The sequence below is a fragment of the Pseudonaja textilis genome, chromosome 13 (assembly GCF_049901715.1).
Source record: "Pseudonaja textilis isolate UNSWEBS1 chromosome 13, rPseTex1.2, whole genome shotgun sequence".
Classification (NCBI taxonomy): domain Eukaryota; kingdom Metazoa; phylum Chordata; class Lepidosauria; order Squamata; family Elapidae; genus Pseudonaja; species Pseudonaja textilis.
This window is the reverse complement of record NC_142002.1, coordinates 15924036-15944644: the sequence shown is the minus strand read 5'-3', so window position 1 is coordinate 15944644 and position 20609 is coordinate 15924036. Positions and strand designations below refer to the sequence as shown.

Here is a 20609-nt window from a genome sequence, read left to right as displayed (position 1 = left end):
TATAGGTAGCCCTCAACTTTACAACAGTTCGTTTAGTGTCTGTTTTGTGCTGAATAAGGGACTTCTTTTGTCTATTTTTTCACATTTGTGACCCTTGCAGCATCCTCGTGGTCACCCGATCAAAATTCAGATGATTGACAACTGACTCGTATTTATGACGGTTGCAGTGTCCTGGGGTCATGTGATCGGCTTTGGCAGCCTTCTGACCAGTAAAATCGATGAGGAAGCCATCACGTGTTACTAACTTAACAAATGCAATGATTCACTTAGCAGCAATGATTCACTTAACGGGGCCCAGTTGTGGTCAAACCTCAGGACTTCCTGTGGTTAATGGCTGGTTTGTTGTAGGTCTGAGGCCATAAAATCCTGGTGCTTCTGGTATCTCTCAAGACTTCCATAAAACCTCAGTGTCCTGAAGGAGTTGCCTTATCTGAAAGTGACGTTTGAATGTTGGTGTCTGAGGAGCGCAGCACTCAGGCCTGGTTTCTTGCGTGATATTTCTAGCCAGTCTGGCTGCCTCACATGGTACAGACCATCCTTCTGTCTTTGAAGAGTTCTTGAATGTAGAGTGAGAAATGACAGTTCATCAGCAGTGCCCTCAATGGGTTGAAGTAAAGGCTGTCTTAGCATTTGCGGATGGTTGTAGGAGGAAATGAATGGGTAGGTTGAAATGTCCTGTGGGAGCCAATCTGGTTGCAGCTAGCTTTATTTATTTTATGCCTACGTTTGGGATTTATTTAGACTGGTTATTTGACTCGGGAACAAATGCCTTTTGTCAGGGTTTGCTTCCGATATATAAGAGCTGTTCCTCTGAAGCTGAATTCTCACCTTCTGTATCTTAGCTTCCATCAACCACTCTCTTCAGGAACCAAAGCCCTACCATGATAGAATTAAAAGCTCTATTTTTCCCTCTGAGAAGGACAGGCGTATGTTGCAGAAGTTCTGTTGTAACAGTTATCACTTCTGATGAGTTTCAAAAACTTAAAACCTTTCATTGGTCTATTTTGGATCCCGCCCCCCTGTGATATTACAGTACCATTGCTCTGAAAATGGTTTAATTTATACCTAGTCATGTTTTGTCATCTTAGTTTAGATCACACTGAATTTTTCGGCCTGCGTGTGTTGTGAACTGCAAGGAATTATTAATCTTTAAATGTTAATGTACTGGAAAATGCATCCACAGCTATCTCCAGCAAACCACTTATAAGGTTAAATCTATGGAATAGTTCATGCTTTATTTTGCTCTTTTGATAGAGGTGCAGGATGTGCACAAACAAGTTATTACCTCAAATGAGTAACTGTATTTGCTCTGTATTTGCTACCTCCACAGTGCAAACTTGATAGGAACTAAGTCCTTAAATTTTTGGATTTCTGTACAAATAAACAGACACAGAATGTCGGTAACAAAAGCAGTAGCTAGCACTTTTGTTCAAATACTGGTTTTTTTAAATTATTTTTTTATCTGCTTCAGACAAGTAATCTCAGTGGAAATCCTAAGGAGTATTTTTAAATTCAAGCTGTCAACTAGTTATGTTATTATTTTAAAATATTAAGATTTCTTAGGTTTATTTTCTGTTAATTTTTTAAAGTGCCTCAGTAGTATTTTGCATAATAGTTTTTTACTTGGTACTCTTAGACTTCCATTGTATTGGATATTAATAAAGAAATGAGCATTAACAATATTTAATCTTTTTATTAGTGCAGTAATAGCAGAAAGTTGTGATATTAGCAGTCCATATATGTCCAGTTTTAAGTTGTTATATTCTGAATAACATCTAGATGTTATGTGACTGAGTCTTTCTCAGCTTTATAGCCAGAATACCTTTCTGGGATCTTCATTTCAAGACAGATGTCCTCTCCTGTATGGGACACCCCAAAAATGATGTCAGATGATACTCATGTATATCTTGCCTGGTGCTGGGTATATGTTGGAGAGAGAGAGAGAGAGAGAGAAATTTTAAGCAGTAAACAGTTTGCTGTTCAGATTATTTCAACATTTGCTTCTGGAGAAGCTTAAAAAAAAAACAAGCTCAAATTGTCCTTGTCACTTTCCTTGTGCTTCAGCAAGCATAGACCTTTGTGTGCATTTGTGCGTGGGAATGGAATTGGTCTGGAGAATAATAGGTTCTGATTTGTAGGTAAAATTCCTTGTACTGAAGAACAGCCATACTGCGATGAGCGTGTTTTTTCTGTGCTGCTCTGGTTCTTGCAAACCTGGAATACTTGCTGATTCAGGTGAGCAGCTACTGAAAGGTTACAGGGAAGGGTGTCACAAGAAGCATTTAGTTGGCTCTGTAAATAGTTTTTGAGCTGATGCTGGGGGACTTCTGAGCTTTGTACAGGCAGGTGGCAGTTTGGCTAGTTCAGTTTCCTCATACTGGAGAACTATAATACTTCGCTTGTCTTTACGCTTATTCACTTCGAGAACTTGGGCTTGGAGTCATATCACTGTAGCCAAGGAATGACGGCTGCTTTGTTTTGAAAGGTTTTGTGGTCTTCCCCTTTCTTTGTGAGCCTCCTACTTCTGACAAGAGAATGAACTCCTCTTGGGGGATTCACAGAATTATCTTGACAGACATTTCCAAGCTTTTGAACTTCTGTATCCAGAGTATGCGCATTAAGAGCTTCTGGTCACACAAAACACCCAGAGATCGTATCTTCTCCCGCTGTTTAGCCTCAGTGTAAAATACAATTTAGTGATTGGCTTTAAAAGTCAGTAAATCAGCTTAATTATATGGATTAATAACACATTATGGTAGGATGCTAAGATCTAACTAAAACTGTTCTCACTATTGAAATTAAAACGAGATTAAAATCTGATAGTAAATAGTGTCATATAAGTTACATGAGATAATAGACTAAAAATAGTAAAAAAAATCTAGTCTGATACTAACAGAGGCCACATGAAATTACAAGATTAAGGTATAAGGTAACAGATTAACATTGATGTTACATGGATTATTTTATACAAATCTGTAAAATCTTAACACTAAGATCTAATTTAAGAATGGTTCTTAATTCTAATATTATAGGACTATAAAGTTACAATGCAGCTACACAATGCAGCTACAAAAAAGACACTTGAACTAAATAAAGATAAAAGCAATTTCTTACTTTATTATAATTTATTATCTAGATTAAACTATAGATTTGCTATAAAGGCATGGATATAAGCTTTTATTGTATGGGATACCACCAAGTCTACCTTGCAAAATTTTAGAAAGTAAGGCATTAGAAGAGGCCAAAGAAAATCACTAAAAGCATAGGCAGAGTGAGAATTTTAGTTGGATTTTCACCTAAGTAGCGATAGATGGTTCTGCTAAAGTCATTTTGTATATCAAATCCCATACACACTATTTTACGGGGAGTTGGAGAAAGTCTGCAACCTTTTAGTTTTGATTCCAGTGAAATTATCCTCCTGGAGTGATGTTGATCATGTAGAGTTAAGGGGACTAGACCTTCTGGAGAATGGCATGTCAGCTTAAGCCGTTACACTAGCCTGCTTTGCCAAATCGGGGCTTCTAAGCAAAGGAAGCCAGCTTCCTTTTACAGCATTCGAAATGCACCAGGAATCACTAAAGTCAACTTCAGAATTTTAGACTATACTTTCCCAAGTCAAAGAGCTTTGATTTATTAAAAACAGCCACTCGATAAGATTTATTAATGTAAGTGCTGTCATACACAGAAACGGCCTGTGCTCCAGTAGGGCCTCAAGTTATACAAGAAAAGTCTATGGCATAGTGATAGTATCTTCCAATTGAAGTTCTCATTAGATAATTGTAGTGCTGTGAATGAGCTTCACCCAGAGAGTAAGCAGTTTGGTTCAGAAAAGAAGCCACGTGATGGTAACTCATGCTAACCGAAGCCACTGTCAGGGATCTTCTTTGGCAGCACCAGTAGAATTTCCAGAAGCTTTTCAACCAGTCTGTGAGACCCCACAGAATGGAAAAGAGACCACTTGCTCTGCTAGGTTCACAAAACTGCACAGTTTGCAATCTGGTTAGACGCCTAACATCCATGGTGTGGGTAGAGGTGTGACACTTTGGCCCTGATAATTATTCAGAGCGTTGCCCAAAGAGCAAAGATACCTGCAAGAGGAGGTAACCAAGATCTGTAGAAGAGCCAATCCAATGGCAGATGTGCAAACAGAACCGTGTGACCTCCGGGACCTCAGTGTAAGCCAGATTGTAGTTTCAGCAGTCTCAGAGAAACCATTGCTCCAGACCAGGGGTCTCCAACCTTGGCCACTTTTGAGTTTTAAAACGCCAACCTTTGCAAAGCTGGCTGTGGAATTCTGGGAGTTGAAGTCCACAAGTCTTAAAGTAGCCAAGGTTGGAGACCCCCCCTGCTTCGGACCACTATTCTGAGCAGGCTTTACAAGAAAATGTCTGGGGAATTGATTCACCTGGTCCTAATTGAAAATAAGGCCAATAGGAAGGCCCTGTCAGCAGCAGAAACAACATAAAGAAGAAAACAGATGCAGCTAGCTTCTTATTTGCCCTTTTGCCTTTTCTTCCTAGATGGTTTCACTTAGAAGTATGCATTGGGATACTCGACAACATAGGAATAGTCCTCAGAGTTGAGGAGAAAAGTTTCTGAAGAAATACCTTTCAAACTGATGCTATCAGCTCCCCGGTAGAGCGTCTCTTGGCACGTAGACGATCCAATTGGAGCAAGTGAAACAGTTCAAACTGAAGGAGAGATTTCTACCTTCCCCAGTTTCAAAGAAAGGAGACACAGCCGAGAATAGGACATGTCATAGATCATTTATGGATAATCAATGCAGTAGAATATGTTCCAAACCAAGAAGGAAGCTCTGGCCTGATCTCCATTCTGTCCAAGTCACCAAACAGGTTCATCAAACAGGTGACCTTCATTCTGGAGACTAGGATGACTAAGGTTAGATGCCTTTATCCCAAACCACTGGCTAGCCTCTATAACTTTTGGTGCTCATGCGGAGTATGTTGATAAGCATACCAGAAATTTCTCAGTTTTGTGTACAAGGTTCAGTTTATCAGGACCAGTTCATGTCTGTCCCCTTCAAACTGGTGTTGGAATTTTTTTAACCAGTGTGATGGCATAATTCACCAGGAACCTGAGGGCTCATTGGGTTCATATTTTACACCCTGTTTGGATGACCTTTTCATCACAGTTCCCCCAATGGAAAAATAATTGAATTAGCTTAACTCCAATTCCTTAGAGATTACAACTTTGTGATAAACATAAAGAGCTCCCTTGTTCCCTCCAAGTGAATACTTACTACTGAATAGATGATAGGCCTGAAAGAGGGAAGACTCTTCCTATCTCCAGAACAATCATTCAGGCTACAGAAGAATCCAACATGAGAAATGGTAGATGACAGAAAAAAACAACCCCTCATGTTGTGGGCAAGACCACAGAGAGTGATAACAGCGGCTCAGAACATAGTCTTACCCCGACATTTTCATTCCGGACTGCTCCAGTTGCTTCTGTTCTCATTACAGGAATAGATAGCCTCCAGTATCCAAATAACCCTGATAGTCCTATGCAGGGGGCAGATCTCCGAAGTGGTGATTTGTAGTAATTTGTTCTAACACCCACCCACCCCAGTATAGTTCTCGAAGAGCCAAACAGAGAGAAGATAACCATAGAGGTCAGCTGAGCAGGTTGAGGAGGTCATTTTGTGTCTCTCGGTTCAGAACCTGGGGCCCAGGCTAAGGCCTTCCTCCTGCCCAAACAGTTGCTCAGAGATCCAAGCAGTGTATCTGGGGTTGTTGACCTTGAAGCATCGGATGAGTGGAAAGGATTTCCTAAGAAGGGTGGACAATGAGGTCAGTGGGCCTTTAGAAGGAGGCAAATCACTTAATGAGGTAAGCAGAAAACCACACAACTGGCTCAGCCACCAGAATATTATACCACAGCCAGAGTGGACATTTTACCCAAAAAGGTTTCCCAGAAGATAACAGAGATATTCAGTTTATTATCGATCATCTTATTTGCAACAGAGGAGAGCAGGCTGGCGAGCCATTTCTCATTTTTCCAGGATGTCAGAGCAGAGGAGATAGATGATCTGCTAATGTCATGGACAGAAGGATTTGCTCTACACTATTTTCATTGGCATAGATCATGTCCAGAATAGCATAAAAGATGAAGCTTCTCAAGGCATGAGTAATTGCGTTCGTTCCCTTCTGGCTCAGAAGCCTGTACTTCTCTGTATAGATGTCCATAATAAAGAAATTGCTATGGCTTCCTTGGGGCAAAACAAAATCGCTGAGGGAGGAAGCTGTTGTTCACCCAGACCCAAAAATGACTTTGGGATTGTGCTTGGAAGTTGAACACGGGTGCTTAGTGAACCCCAGTTTTCAGATTTCGTAGTGAAGATTATCTGCTGGAAAGAAACTCCAGATGATCTGGCAAATGTTTGATAGTAAAGGAGAAGGAATCTAGAATACTGGAGACTCTGGGGTTCCTGTAAGGTGATCTAGATAAAACGCTGGTATCAAATATCCTGACAAGGCAAGCTGCCACCATTCGAATTAAACTTTTGGATGGGTAGGGAAACTGGCTTTCAGGTTACAGGCTTGTGTGTCTTTTCTCAGAGGGGTTGGCTTTTATTTCTTGCCCAGTTGTTCCCCACTCCTCATCATGGATTTAACATTGGTCCTCAGGATGTTGACCCCAATTCCTTTGAGCCAATTAAGCATATCTTTATGAGCATCCTATTTGGAAAGTAGCCTTACTGGTGGTATTAGCCTCTGGTCGGCAGCTTAGTAAACTGACAACCCCTATCAGTGCAGGATGACCTGGGTGTGTTCCATCAGGAAAAACTGGTGTGAAGACCAGATCCTGCCTTTATATGCAAGATAAATTTAAGTTTTCATTGGGCACTGGAGATTGTTCTTCCAAATGTTCATCCAAATCCTGTTAATCTTAGAGAGCACGGTAGTTCGTCTGTCTCCTATAGAACAGGCAATCTAGAGAGGTGAGTTTCTTATTCTTCTATTGGCAGACGGGTTGAGGAGGCCATCGTGTGGGCTTGTAAGTTATCAATGAACAGTTACGGAGACATTATTGCTATCTCCATTAAGGGAATACCAGCCTTACAGCCTTATTGGCATGGTAGAGAATTGCAAAGCAACTACATAGTTGTCTGCCTAAACATTAATGGGGTAGACATTGGCAAATACATACTCCCTTCCCTTCACCATAATAGAGCCCATTCTTGGAGCTCTGCTTTCAGAAGTGACCAAGAATGGCACATGGATTTAGTATGAGATTCTTTTCAGGCACAGTCCCACCCTAGTAAGATCTTGTTCTTCAGGTCATCTGCCCAAGTATTTGCTGGAAGGATCTTGTTTCATGTCAAATAATGAGCCTTCTGCGTTCCGATTTTAAGATACACAAGCTATAGAGAGTCACAATGTGTGCTGTGAGCTGTTTGTTGAATAATAAAGTGTTCTGTTTATACTACCTTTTGGCTGAAGTCAGTTCATGCAGTTGACAAGCAGGACTTAATCTCTATGGGGTAGCTGCTGCTTCTGTTTTTTTAAGCCAGAGAAAATGAAGTTAAGCCTTTCATTCCAGGTCCATCTTTAGTGATTGGAAGGGCATCTTACAGAAAATGCAAGTGTTAATTTACACTAGAAAATGTCATGAGGTCTCAGGGCAGCGTTTTTGTTGGCACTGGCACCTTTCCTGGGTTTTGGTCTGACCCTCTCAGTCACAGTGGATTGAAAAGCTATTGTGGGATGGCTAAAGGTACCAGTTCATTGTCTTTTGGGCATTTTTATGTTTCGGGTACGCTTCTTGATATGTAGAGCAGCTGCGTAAGCATAGTTAAAAAAATATTAAACATCTCTACATTCCCTTTGAGAAACTGCAGCCTTTCATGACATTAGAAGAAAATCAAAACAGAACTGCAGTTAAAACTATAAAATAGGATTCTTGTGTGTTTTAGCTGTCTCAAACTTGTTTTAAAAATAGCCCATACTTAGAAATCAAACGTTTAATTGTACCTTTATGATATTACTTAGCTGCATAAAAGTAGCCAAAATGGAGCTGTTAATACGATGAGCATTTTTTCATGGTTTAAATACTGATTTTGGTTATTTTTTTTACTGTTCTGTTCCTATTGCTGTTTATATACTGAATATGAAGATACATTAGGACATGTATGTTCTTTTGTATACATGAAAGAAATCCATATTCTGCTTTCAGAATAAACCATGCTTATTAAGTTAGCAACTTAATTTAGTTCACATGCATATGTGTTTGCTTTATAAAATGTTTCTTTATAATATTTTGCAGAATGGAAAAAGAATATGTGCCTTGGGGCAATGGGACAGTAGGAATAAAACCTGTGGAAAAAGAAAAGAAATTAATGTTACTTTATACAAAAACTCTTCATCTATGTATTGTTTAGAGTTGTTTGGTTCATTTTCTCTTTTCCTTTCATTAAGAAAAGAGGAAAAGTGTATATTATAGACAAATGATTTATTTCCTTAATATTTACTCTGTTTCATTCTTTGGTTCTCTTGTATCATTTCAAGTAAGTCTTTGTATCAAACATGTATGTAAACAATACCATCGTCCCTCCCTACCCGTTCCCCTCCCCCCATGTTTTAAACATTAAACTTATTTTTAAGAAGTTATTTGTTCAAATACATACATGGGAAAAAAATCTGAATTGTATTGTTTTTATTTTTTGTGTGCTAATTATTTAACTAATGTATTAAGTAATTTGAGGATTGCTGCAGTTTACATTTGTTAACATTGATTTGGTAGCAGCCATGCAAAAACAAAGAAATCTTACATATGATTGGTACAGTGCATTTAATTTACGAATGTGCTTAATCCAGCAAAATCTTTTGTGTTTCTTTGCAACAGAAAAGAAGAGGGGAAGGGGGGGTATCCACATACAGTTGTCATGTTCTCCATTTTATCAAATGAATGGGTACCCTACAGATAATGATAGTCAGGAACGGGGATTCCATTGCAACGAAGAGAGTAACTTTCTGCTTCAGGGCAAAGACAGTTTTTTTCTGCTGCAGTTTTTACTCTCTCATATCCTGACAGGAGAAGCTGACAAGTGCAGGTAAACAGTCTACCATTACCTACAAAGCCCATCTCGTTCCAACATGCCTTACTTAATTAGTTGCTGAACAAATGGAACTGCAGCTGTTAGCCAACACAGCAACCGCCTTTTAGGTCTAGAATCTGGTTTGGTTTTATTACCTATTTATTGTCTTCCCTGAAGGCACCGAGACATCCCGAGCTGCCCATTTCTGATCTCCCTGAAGAATCCTTCAGCTCAACCTGTTTATTGCCCACCTGTAGCGGGGTTTGAAGAGGTGAACAGGAGCTTTCAGGAACATATCTGAGGTCACCATTAAACCTAGTGTGCCTTATTCACTCCTCTGCAGGCTAGAATTTTAACTGTTGCTTGTGGCTTTATTAGGCTTACTTCTGCTTAACCTGTTTTTGCCCAGGATGTTTTCCACTTGGCAATACTAAATAATAATAAGCCATTATTATAATTGCTTTTCCTTGGATGCTCAGTGGCATGGAACAGGCATTTATCTTTAAGCCCCATAACTATGCTAAGCACAACTATGGAGTTATAAACTGCTATAAAGAAGACTGGAAGATACTTTTTGGTATTTTTCTTTCTCTTCTATTTTTGGCTTGGCAGTGATACATATAAAAGGATTCTGGGTGTCCTTATTGTTTACAAGGTGAACATGAGCCCACAGCTACATTAACCAGAGCATTAGAGTCCAGATCAAGTCGTGAGTTCTCCTTTGCTAAAGATGAAAATGAAGTTGGATGGGTAGTCTGTTAAATGCCACTGATGGTTTCACTAAGAACAGGGTTGCAGCAGATAACCTTCCTAAGATCCCTTCCTATTATGATTTCATGATTCCCTGATGTAGCTTCCTTCTCTGGGGAGAAAGGATATAGAGTGGAAATGACGTAAGCCGGTTGTGTGAACACAGTAGCGTCTCCATTTTGTTAATTTGATTACATGTTGTTATGGCATACTTAAAGTAAGAGAAGAGAAAATGGAGTATTTTGTTTGTTTTCCAGTCATTTAATTTCAGAAATGGGAAGATGGGTCCATCCTGAGGGTCAATTTATTAGGGGCTGTTATTGTGTAAACTTGAATAGAGGGGAGAGTTGGCTAGAGGAGAGGGGTAAGAAAACAATGAGGAGTATAAAACACAAGAATCACCTTGTGGGACCAGATCAGAATTCTTCATTCAGCATCCTAAATCCAATAAAGGCCGACCAGATGCTCCCAAGAAGCTCAGAAAAAGGGAATCAAAGCAATCACCTTTCCCTTTGTTGTCTTCCACGAAAAAGCATTCAGTGGCCTGCTGCTTCTCAATTTGGAAGTGTCAATTAACCTTCATGGCTAATAGAGTTTCATGCTCTAAATATTCTTATTTAGAGCATTCTGTTCCATTAGGTTCTTGGGTGTTCATGAAATAGGCAACTTAGATTGGAGCAGCCACAAAGGAGAACTCCCAAGATTATGGGTACAACGCAGAATGAAGAAATCTGCCGCGTGGGATGAGCTGTCATTTAAATTGCTGTTTCCCCAACCGACAGCTAGAAACGTCGAAATTAAGCTATAGGCATCACATATTTATTTGAACAGAAAAAAAAATATTTATTAAATTTGCTTGCCATCCATCTCACCACAATACATGAACTGCACATTTGTACTGGAAAAAAATCATAATAAATTCAAGAACCAGATTGTCTGCTAATTTAGGCAAGTTGAAATTTTCTTGGGCATAAATAACACCTTTATCCATAAACCTGTTGTTACCATATCTGACATTTGGGGCAGTGTAACCTATTGCCTCCTGTATTGTGATTTACAACATTGATTTTGAAACAATTAGACTTCTTTTTCAGATCATACAAACTGTTCTGAAGTCTTGCTGTTTATTTGATCTCTCATTTACAACCGTGTCATATAGTTATATACATAGGCATAACTCAGAAGCTGGCTATGAACATATTTTATAACTGTAGTTATCTGCGTCAGAAAAGCATTACCCCCTGACACAAAGTAAACTTGCCTTTTGATTACTTTTAAAGTGCTCTCTGCTCCACCTTGTACCCTGGTGATAATCCATCTGTTGTGCGTTTAAGAAATTGTCATAAAGATTGAGTAGAGTAAAACCCTCGGTCTGGTTTTGTTTGGATTTTTTTTTTTTTTGAGGTGTAATTATTTCTCAGATGAGAAGCTGGAGAAATAATGACTCATGTCGACCTTTTGCAATTAAGAACAATTTCGTGAGATTATTCTAAGGCACGGACAGGTGTGGATAATCCTGTGCGGACATTTCATTTTGAGTTCAGTCTTGCATTTCCCTGTGCATCCCAATCTTTGTGGCTGGGCATCCATATTATAGGCAAGGCCAAGAGATTTGGCCGGGGGGTTAGGGGGTGTTTGCAACAGCACATTTTTGTAGTCCGAGGGGGGGATCTGCCTCAGAAAGAGAGAGGCAAGGGCTCCCTGCCTCCCCCTGCCAGCAGACAGTTCCTTGAACGAAAAGCAGCGAGTTAGGAAGCTCCTTTGTGCAGATTCCTTCATCTCCTTCTGGCTGCCAGCTGGCTTTCATTCAACATTGTTTTCATCGCTGGAAAGAGCACAAGAGAGAGAGCATCTTAAAAAGGAGGCTACAAAAAGACATGGGAGTTGCTCGGGGGGAGAAAAAAAAGAAGAGAGAGAGAGAGAAGAAAGAAAGGTTCGACCTAAACAAAGCAGCTGGAGGGAGCTGGGCTCTGTAGTGTGAGGAGCTCAGAGTGCAGCAGCTTCCTCCTCTGCCAAGTGAGATGCATCCCCCTGAGTTTCTTTAGTCAGGGAAACAAAAAAGGAGCCTGTGACGAGGTGGTGGATAGAGGAGAGCCGTGGGCTGGCTGCCAACCCCAGGATGACGGGAAGAGCGACCCTAGAATACAGCAGCAGCTGCTCAGGCTTCCACGGCCGTCTCCAGAAAAGGAGGCACATAAGAGGCTGGATGGGCTTAACGGAACGAGGTCCTGGGTTAAGTGGAATCACTCTGGGCCCTCCGAGGTAGGTTTGTTACAATGGTCGGAGGCAGACTCATCTCAAAAACTGCTTTGTTCTGCTCTGGTTGCTCTTACTTGTTTTTCCTGGGGATTGCCTGGAGCCAGAATGCACACAAGCTGGCTTGCTCTGGCCCTGGGAAAGAGAAGGCAACCATCCGAAATCCTGTGGGCCTTGGCCAAGCTCTGGAGCTGCGGTTGCCTGGTGCTGGAGATTTTCCACTGTTTCTGTTGTTCCTCAGTGATGGGCATTCCTGAAAGTTAATCAGGTTGAAAATTGCTGTGGGTAATGTCTGGAAGCAGCTCGAGTTCTGCAGGCTTGAATGTAGCTGGTAAGAGACGTTCTCTTTGTATGTAGCTGAAAGTGCTGGTGGGATCAATCCATCTCTCGGTGTCACATCGTTCCCAGTTGGCTTTTCTTTGCAAGCTCTTGCTTCTCCGCCAAAGGTCAGCAGCAATGCAGGCTGTCGTGATCAGCAAGAGAGCGGAAACTCTGCGAAAAGTCAGAATGAGTCTCTGCAAGCTCTGATAGAGGTGTCTTCGTAGAGGCTACAGTTTGGAAGTCAACTTTCAAGTTGCTCTTTAGTGACATGACTCTTCCTCAGAATGCAAATGCAGTCAATGGTGGTTTCATGCAGCCTTTAATGGAATTAAATTATTTATGTCTGGCCCTACATATATGTGTGGTTTTCCCAAGTGAGAAGCTGTCTCTCTCAGTATTTCTGTTCCAAGACCTCCCTTAGAATCCCGTTGGAAGACTGCCAGTTGTACAAGTGAATACATGCAGTTTCTGCTTTGCACAGGTAGAATTCTGCATGGCCAGAAGGAAATGGAGAATTCCAATGCTTGGACTGATCCTATCTGATCCCCGTAATTTCTTGGGGTTTGGATGCCTATTTCTGGTTTCTGTACTAGACATTCTGGAGGGGCAGCGTGCCACAAGCTGCAAGCTGAGGTACAGTTGGATAAATAGGATGTATCATTTCAGACATCTGGCTGAACCCACAGATTTTATTAGTTACATTTTCCAGCGATAATTTTAAACAAAACTAAATATTGGGACTTGCATACAAGCAGCAAAATTCTACTTTATTTCTGTTATTTTTATTTCTGTTGTTTTTTAATAGCACTTAGACTTAATATACCACTTTATAGTGCTTTACAACCCTCTCTAAGTGGTTTACAGAGTCAGCCTCTTGTCCCCAACAATCTGGGTCCTCATTTTACCCACCTCGGAAGGAGGGAAGGCTGAGTCAACCTTGAGCCTGGTGGGATTCGATCTGCCAAATTGCAGTAGGAATAGCTTGCAGTACTGCACTCTTAACCACTGCGCCACTGAGGCTCATTCATATGCTCCCAGATGAAAATGATCCATTGCATTTTACAGTAAAAATACAGTAAATTAAAAATACAGTAAAGTTTTCAGACATACATTCAATAAAACAAGCAATATTATTAATAAGATAATCTATATGATAACCAGGACACAACTCTAGAGTACATGGTAGCAAATTGCAGCTTGAAGGCTCTCTGGAAGAATTCCATGTCAGTTGCCTTCTGCAGTTATGCCAGTATAGCTGCCAACCTGATCTTTGAGAAACGGCTGTTCCAAGTGTAGGGGGCACCACAGCAAAGTACCCCTAGCCTCCCGTAACCCTTTTCCACTTAGGTTATGGTGAGCACTCCAGTCAAGAACAAGTGTCCAGGACAGGCATTTCTAATTGGACGAGAGTATCCTGAAGATACTTGGTTCATAAGACCTTGCAGGTTAAAACTAGCACCTATTGAAAGCCAATGTAACAACGCAACACTTGAAATGTGAGTATGATATGGTTGTAGCAGTCCCACCTGCTACTATATAGGCAACTGCATTTTGGACCAATGTGTGAGTAGTCTTCAAAAGTAATCCCAGGTCATGCACACTAGTAATCTTAGTGATGTTGAGGACGTGGGTTACTTTAACAAGAGTTTAGGCAGAAATTATTCACACGCTCATACCTACACAGCCACACCCAAAGAAGCCTAGACAGGCATGGATCTAAGACACCAGAAGTGGAATTCATATTAAGAACCCTAATTCGTATCAGTATTAATACTCCACCCATTGTAGTAAGCATTTGGTGGCACTGATAGAGCTTTGATGCCACAGTAGTTAGAATGCAGTATTTGCAGACCGATTCTGTTGACTGCCACAAATTTGATTTTCACCAGGCTCAAGGGTGACTCGGACTTCCATCTTTCCAAGATCAGTAAAATGAGAACCCAGATTGTTGGAGGAATATGCTGACTCTGTAAATCGCTTACAGAGAGTTGTGAAGCGGTATATAAGTCTAAGTGCTATTGCTATTTGTCTTACAAGGCAAGACATAGTTTCTATAGGTAGCCTTTTTGTGCCATTCTGTGAACGCAGGAGGAACAATATAGAAATATTTTGTCTAGAACAGTTGATTTTGGAGGGAGAAGGAACATTTTGGAGAATCAGATTGTGTTGCTGTAGGTGAAACTATTTTGTAATTACTGTAGCTTGAGATGAGTTTGAATGTAGACTGCTTATTTAGTCTGTAGGTAGTAAATCCAAAGTTTTCACATACACCTTTCCAATTTTCTTAAAATGTGTGCTTCTGCTGAACTGATCAAACGATGACAGCCTAGTCTGCTTTATTAAGCATTCAGATACTGAATGCAGGTAATATTTATGACAGAAGCGCAATTGTGAGATATAAGAAAAAGCAACATCAGCTCATTTGTTTGCAGTGTGTTGTTTTCTGTGATGAGTGCAAAGATACGATTGCCACGGAGGAGGGTATTTACTTTTTAGTACTGACAGAGTTGGCTGGCTTAAAGATAGTTTACACTCCCTGTTTTTATTTGCCAGGTGTGCAGTATTCAGATCTGAGGCAGGAAAGGAATTCCAGATCCAGCAAGGGTGGATTTACTGTGCCTGCCAGCAGCTCCTTAAAATGGTGTTTTTTTTCCAGAACTTACACTGTAGCTAATGGTAAACATATTTTCCATGGACCATGTGTAAGTCTGGAAAAAAGTATGTCTTCTTTAAAGAACCTCTGGCAGATACAGTAAATACATCAACCACATCTGAAGCTCCTTTCCTGCTTTGGAGTTGAGCACTGCATGCCAGATTTGTGACCTGTTAACATAATCAGGACTGAAATGCAACTCTTCAGATTCTGTCATCTGCCATTTTTCAGTATGACAATTTAATTTTGTGTATTGCAACACTAGCTCCTTAAAAAGCACGATGCTTTATGTTTACAAGCAAACCAGCCTTGGGATCAAGGTAATCGTTGTGAGTTATAAAGACCTATTAAACCAAGGTGGTTTAATTATTAATAGTAACCACATTATTAACTTGGTTTAAGATAAGCCATGTATGCAGTCTCCTGGTACATTTATGAAGATGGATTTGGGCTATATTTAATACAGCAGTGCTTCTGAGCAGGCATCCTTCTACAAATCTTAATTCCCATAAGCCTTTTCAATTTGGCAGAAATGTCTGTAGAATGCTGTAATTTCTCTTCCAACCTCTTGAAAAACAGCAAAAAAAAATTTCAAAGAGTGTTAGTATGCACAGGTACCCGCTCTTCTGACTGTAGGACACGTTTCTTGTTCTATTAGTGCTTAGAGATGGGGCATGTCGATAATCCATTTTGTGGCTCTGCCCCCTCTCTAAAACTACGCCAAATAGGAAGAAGGTTGCTTCTGATCTCCTTAGAGGAATAAAGGCTTAGGGACAAGATGTGACAAGCCAATCAGCCAAAATATTTCAGGGAGACAAATAAGAATACTGTAAGGTATGTACTCTATCAAAAGGTGGGGTAGTGATAGGCTGCCGTTTTACAAAGCCATTCTGGATTCTGCAGCTGCTTATGCTTCTGCGTTGATCTACCGTAAAGGCAAAATCACTGCTGCGTTTTTTAAAATTTCTTGCTCTAATACCAAATCTCGGCTCCCGAGGTTAAAAATCTCCATAATGACCTGTCAGAGACAGATTGTTAGCAGCCAAAATCGGAGAATCTGTGAGGGGAATGAATGGAAAATAGTGCAGCTACTGCAATCATATGAATTAACTGCTAATATTATACCTTGTTCCTTCCTCCTAATCTATTTTACCAACCTGCATCCTTGTGCTACTAAAACAGAATCCTTGTGCTTCGTGGAATTAAAAAAAATAAAATGAAAATACAGTATCCATCTCTGTAAAAAACAGTATTGCTGTTTTGTTCTCTTAAGTGTTCCCCATGTGTTATAAGTACAGCTCATCAGTATCTCCTTCTTATAATGGAACAGCAAAAGACAAAAATGCTTAAAGAAAGCCACAGATGGAGGGGCAGCCATGGGTTCATAGGTGCACCTGAGAATGCCCTTTGCTGGCATTTGGCTGACTGCAGGGAAAATGCTATTTCATGTGCTAATTACACCTTGTAAATATAATTGTCTTATCTTACGGAATGACTGGCTTTCCCCTCATTTATCCCCCAGGGCACAGTCTTCTCGAAGATTTATTTATTTACTATATCTGTATGTCACTTATTCCCAAAGGTGCGATGGTCACTGAATCATTACAGGCTAAGAATCATTACAGGCTAGTATATGGGAATCAACACCTAAGTATTAATCTGGCCTACAAATGCAGTTCTTCTCACTACATAGCTCTCACTGTTCTAATTTATACTGTTCTTATGTTTATCAGACCGTTTACCTAGTTTGGACTTCTAATTTGTTTCTTGTCTATTACTATCACTTTCCAGTAAATTTAATATTTCTGGGTCTGTTACATTAAATTTACGATTTGTGGAGGAGAAATCATGTAGTTTTTCCTTTTCTCTGTAGATAATGTAGGATTTTGGAAGAAACAATTTTCAGGTGATGTGAAATACCTAGATAACATTGTCTCTTATTCAAGTCATTATGGCTCATGGTAACGGAATCTGGGGTGTGTATATCAGCTACATTGAGCAGGCAGCTATCAGGATATAAGGGGATATTGTTCTTTAAAAATAAGCATATTGACTGTGCTGGACCTAATTTGAATTATGCAAGATTGTCTCCATTCTTTTCTAGGTTGCTTTTATTCTTCAAAATGAAGCCTGGTACACTTCTGTTTTGTTTTGTTTTTAAAAAATTGAGCTTCATTCTATTATGCAGTAATATTGTGCCCAATTTTGGGGTGGGTGGGGGGGATGGAGTTGTAGCCTTTGAAAAGTGGTACCTTGGGAGAAATTTGTCCTTGTCCTTTGGATCCTGTATTCATTTTATGTGTACCGTGTAACTAGTGCAAAAAAAAGGTATGTAATCTAAGATATATAGGACAGATAGACTACAGTAGAAGAGCCAATTCTTTGCATGGAGAATATCTCATATTCATTCCCAGGCACCTAATAAAAAAAACCAAATAGTAAATGAAGGGAAGGTTAGAGACCGTAGAGAGCAACTGCCTATTGTAATACACATACTGGTTAAATTTATAAAATTATTTGACTCGATGTAAGAGTAGAGTCTGTAATCCTATGAAAATAATTTAATGTGATTTGACTTTCAAATTTTTCTTTTAGCCTGAAATTAAAGCAGGAATGGCTGATGATATTACTCTGCCTGGGCATTTTACATCTGCATGTAAAATCCTTTCCCACATTTGTATGTTGTGTATGATTTTAAAACACACTTCCTAAAAAACAGCAATGTAACATATGTTGTCCCTGCTTTTCCTTTCAGCCATTATGTTATCACCTGGGTACTTCTTGATCACTGGAGGCTTGAGAACATAGCTGAAGCTGCTACTTCACACTCTGAGGCTGAAGGAGCAGACAAGAGGCTTGAACCTTGAGGTGGTGGTTAACTCTAAGATGTCCTTGAGCGGTGGAGCTACCGGAGGGAAAGGAGTGGATGCAAACCCAGTTGAGACATATGACAGTGGGGATGAATGGGACATTGGAGTAGGGAATCTCATCATTGACCTGGACGCGGATTTGGAGAAGGACCAACAGAAATTGGAAATGTCTGGTTCCAAGGAGGTGGGTCTGCCAGCCCCGAATGCTGTGGCGACGTTACCAGAGAACATCAAGTTTGTGACTCCAGTGCCAGGTCCACAGAACAAGGAAGGCAAATCCAAATCCAAACGGAGTAAGAGTAGCAAGGACAATGGCAAGGCTGCCTCAGGATCCTCCCTGTTTACGCCAAGTGAAGGGACTACTGGCAAGAAGGAGGTTCAGGGGCGCTCAGGGGATGGTGTGAACTCTGGGGGTTTGGTGACCACCATTGCCCCCAAGGGCTCTGAGAAATCAGCCAAGACTTCTCGTAGCGTGGCGAACTCCAAGAAGGAGAAGGAAGGTGGCTCTTCCAAGAGTAAGAAAGAAAGGAGTGAGGGTGTGGTTGCTCCAGCAGAAAAGGAGCCCACTGTACTCCAACCTCTTGCCTTGGCGGTCAGGGTTGGGCAGTATGATGGTGGCCAAGGATCTGATCCGACTGCTGCTGCTGCTGAGCAGCTTGGAGGTATAGCTATTGACACGGGATCTGCGCTCAATCCTTTGGGAGTTAAATCAGAACTGGAAGATGGGGACAGCGAGTGCCGACAGCTCAAAAAAGTCAAATCGGAGAAGGTAAGACACAGGTTGGTTTTCGGGGATTCCTTGGATGCTGCTTTTGCTTGAAACCAAGAGATTATTAATATCCACGGTGTTTTTCTTAACAACAGGTGGAATATGCTGTCCTGTAGCTTATACGACATGCTGTTTTGCGATGGCGAACCTATGGCATGCATGCCACAGGTGGCATGTAGAGCCATTTGCGCCGGCACACAAGCCGCAGGCAGACTTATCTCACTGCGCATGCACGCGCCTCCCAGCTGATTTTCGGCCCGTTTGATGCCTTTTTCAGCCCCCCAGAGGCTTGAGGAAAGCCTTTGCAGGCCGAAAAATAAGCCCGTTTCATCACTTCCTGTATTTCCGGAAATGATGAAACGCCCCGTTTTTCGGCCTGCAAAGCCTCCAGAGGCTTTCCTCAAACCTCTGGGAGGCCGAAAAAGGCCTCAAACAGGCCAAAAATCAGCTGGGAGGCTAAGTGCAGGTAAGAGGGATTGTGTGCGCAGGAGACTTGGGAGGGCGTGCATTGCCTTCTGGGTGATGGCATGCAAGGGCGTGCGCACAATTTTGGGGACAGGAGCCCAAAAAGTTTAGCCACCACTGCTACAGGGTGTCACTTGGTCTGAAACCTTGATAGTTAAGTGGATGTCATTCTTTACCCAGAAGAACTGGAAGGCTGATTTTTAATAGTTTTTAATCTGCTGGTGTGAATGGTTGTTTCTGAAAGGCAATTGATGGAATGACGAAGGTGTAACTATTAATAGCTCTTTGTTGCTGCTAGACAACCTGGGAACTGCCTATCCTGTTCCTTATATTGTTTGCATGGAATTGCAGTGACTTTAGTGATACAGGCTTTATTCTGTAACTCAGCCTGTTCATGCAAAGGCACATATCTGGAGAGGAAGGGAAGACTCACGACAGGGAGTCCTCAGTTAACAACGGTAATTGGGACCACAAGTTCAGTCAACAAACAAAGCAGTTGTAAAATGGGGCGTCTCGTGACCGCAGTGGCAACCCCAGCAATCCCTATTGCCACCATTGAGCAAGGATCATGAATTGTTTAGCAAGGAGCTCGTTACCATTTTTTGCCATTTCCCAACAATCCCAAGTCAGTGGAAAAGACAGGAGGAAAGTTGCGCGTCCCATGTAGCAGCCTAGCGTGTTGGTAAGTGGCGGCTCTCAGGTGGGGAGGTTGCATGGGTGGGAAGCGCAGTGTGAGGGGGGCCGGGGGTGGTTGCTGCTGGATGAGGAAGGCGTAACCACAATGACTTGCAACTTTCCCTGCCGGCTTCCCATTAATTCCGTCTGTGGAAAGCCAATAGGAAATGTTGCAAACGTTGACCCCCATGGCCGTGGGACACAGCAGCCGTTGAGAGCGCAAGCCAATTGCCAAGTGCACAGATTGCAGTCACGTGACAACGGGGGTGCTGGACGGCCGGAATTTAGAGGACCGATCATGACTTCCACTTCTTCAGCACCATCATAACGTCAAGCGATTGTCGAATGGGTGGTCATTAACTGAGGATTAGCTGTATCCCTAGGAAGAACAGAAGGAGTGAACGCACAAAGCCGCTTGGTTGCATCAAGAGATTTTAAAAGCAGACTGTGCAAGCTGTATAACTTGATATATTGTTTCTGCCACTGCTTCTCCCAGCACATCTATGAAGTGTCACCTGCCCATACTGAATTATTTATAGCAACGTGCTGTTTTTGAGGAGGAAAGAGCATCTTCGTGGATTGTGCATAAGGCTTCCTTGACCTTTCAGGTGCTAGTCTAGGAAATGCTTGAAGCTAATGGCTCTCAGAGAATCAGATCTGTAGCCCAGCTGATAGCTTATTCCCTTCTTCCACCTAGATTCTGGAAATAGCAACACTTTGTGTATGTGTACATGTATGTATACTTTATGTGTGTATACATTGCCTTGGTTTTAGCTGTATCATTATTTTTAT

General features: G+C 41.2%; 1 protein-coding gene across 4 annotated transcripts in view; it reads left to right on the top strand.

Annotated features, from left to right (window-relative positions):
- The window catches only part of ZNF609 (zinc finger protein 609), a 69556-nt gene that overhangs the window by 1907 nt on the left and 47040 nt on the right, over positions 1–20609 (top strand). For 2 of the 4 annotated variants that reach the window (XM_026709471.2, XM_087941471.1), the window contains exon 2: positions 17794–18677. The exons of 1 other annotated variant lie outside the window; for it this stretch is intronic. In XM_026709471.2, coding sequence (XP_026565256.1) covers positions 17925–18677 — 753 coding nt within the window. In that variant the 5' untranslated portion in view covers positions 17794–17924. Of the gene's footprint in view, positions 1–12866; positions 13019–17793; positions 18678–20609 lie in introns of those variants that run through there. One more of the 4 variants, XM_087941472.1, reaches the window with a different exon arrangement.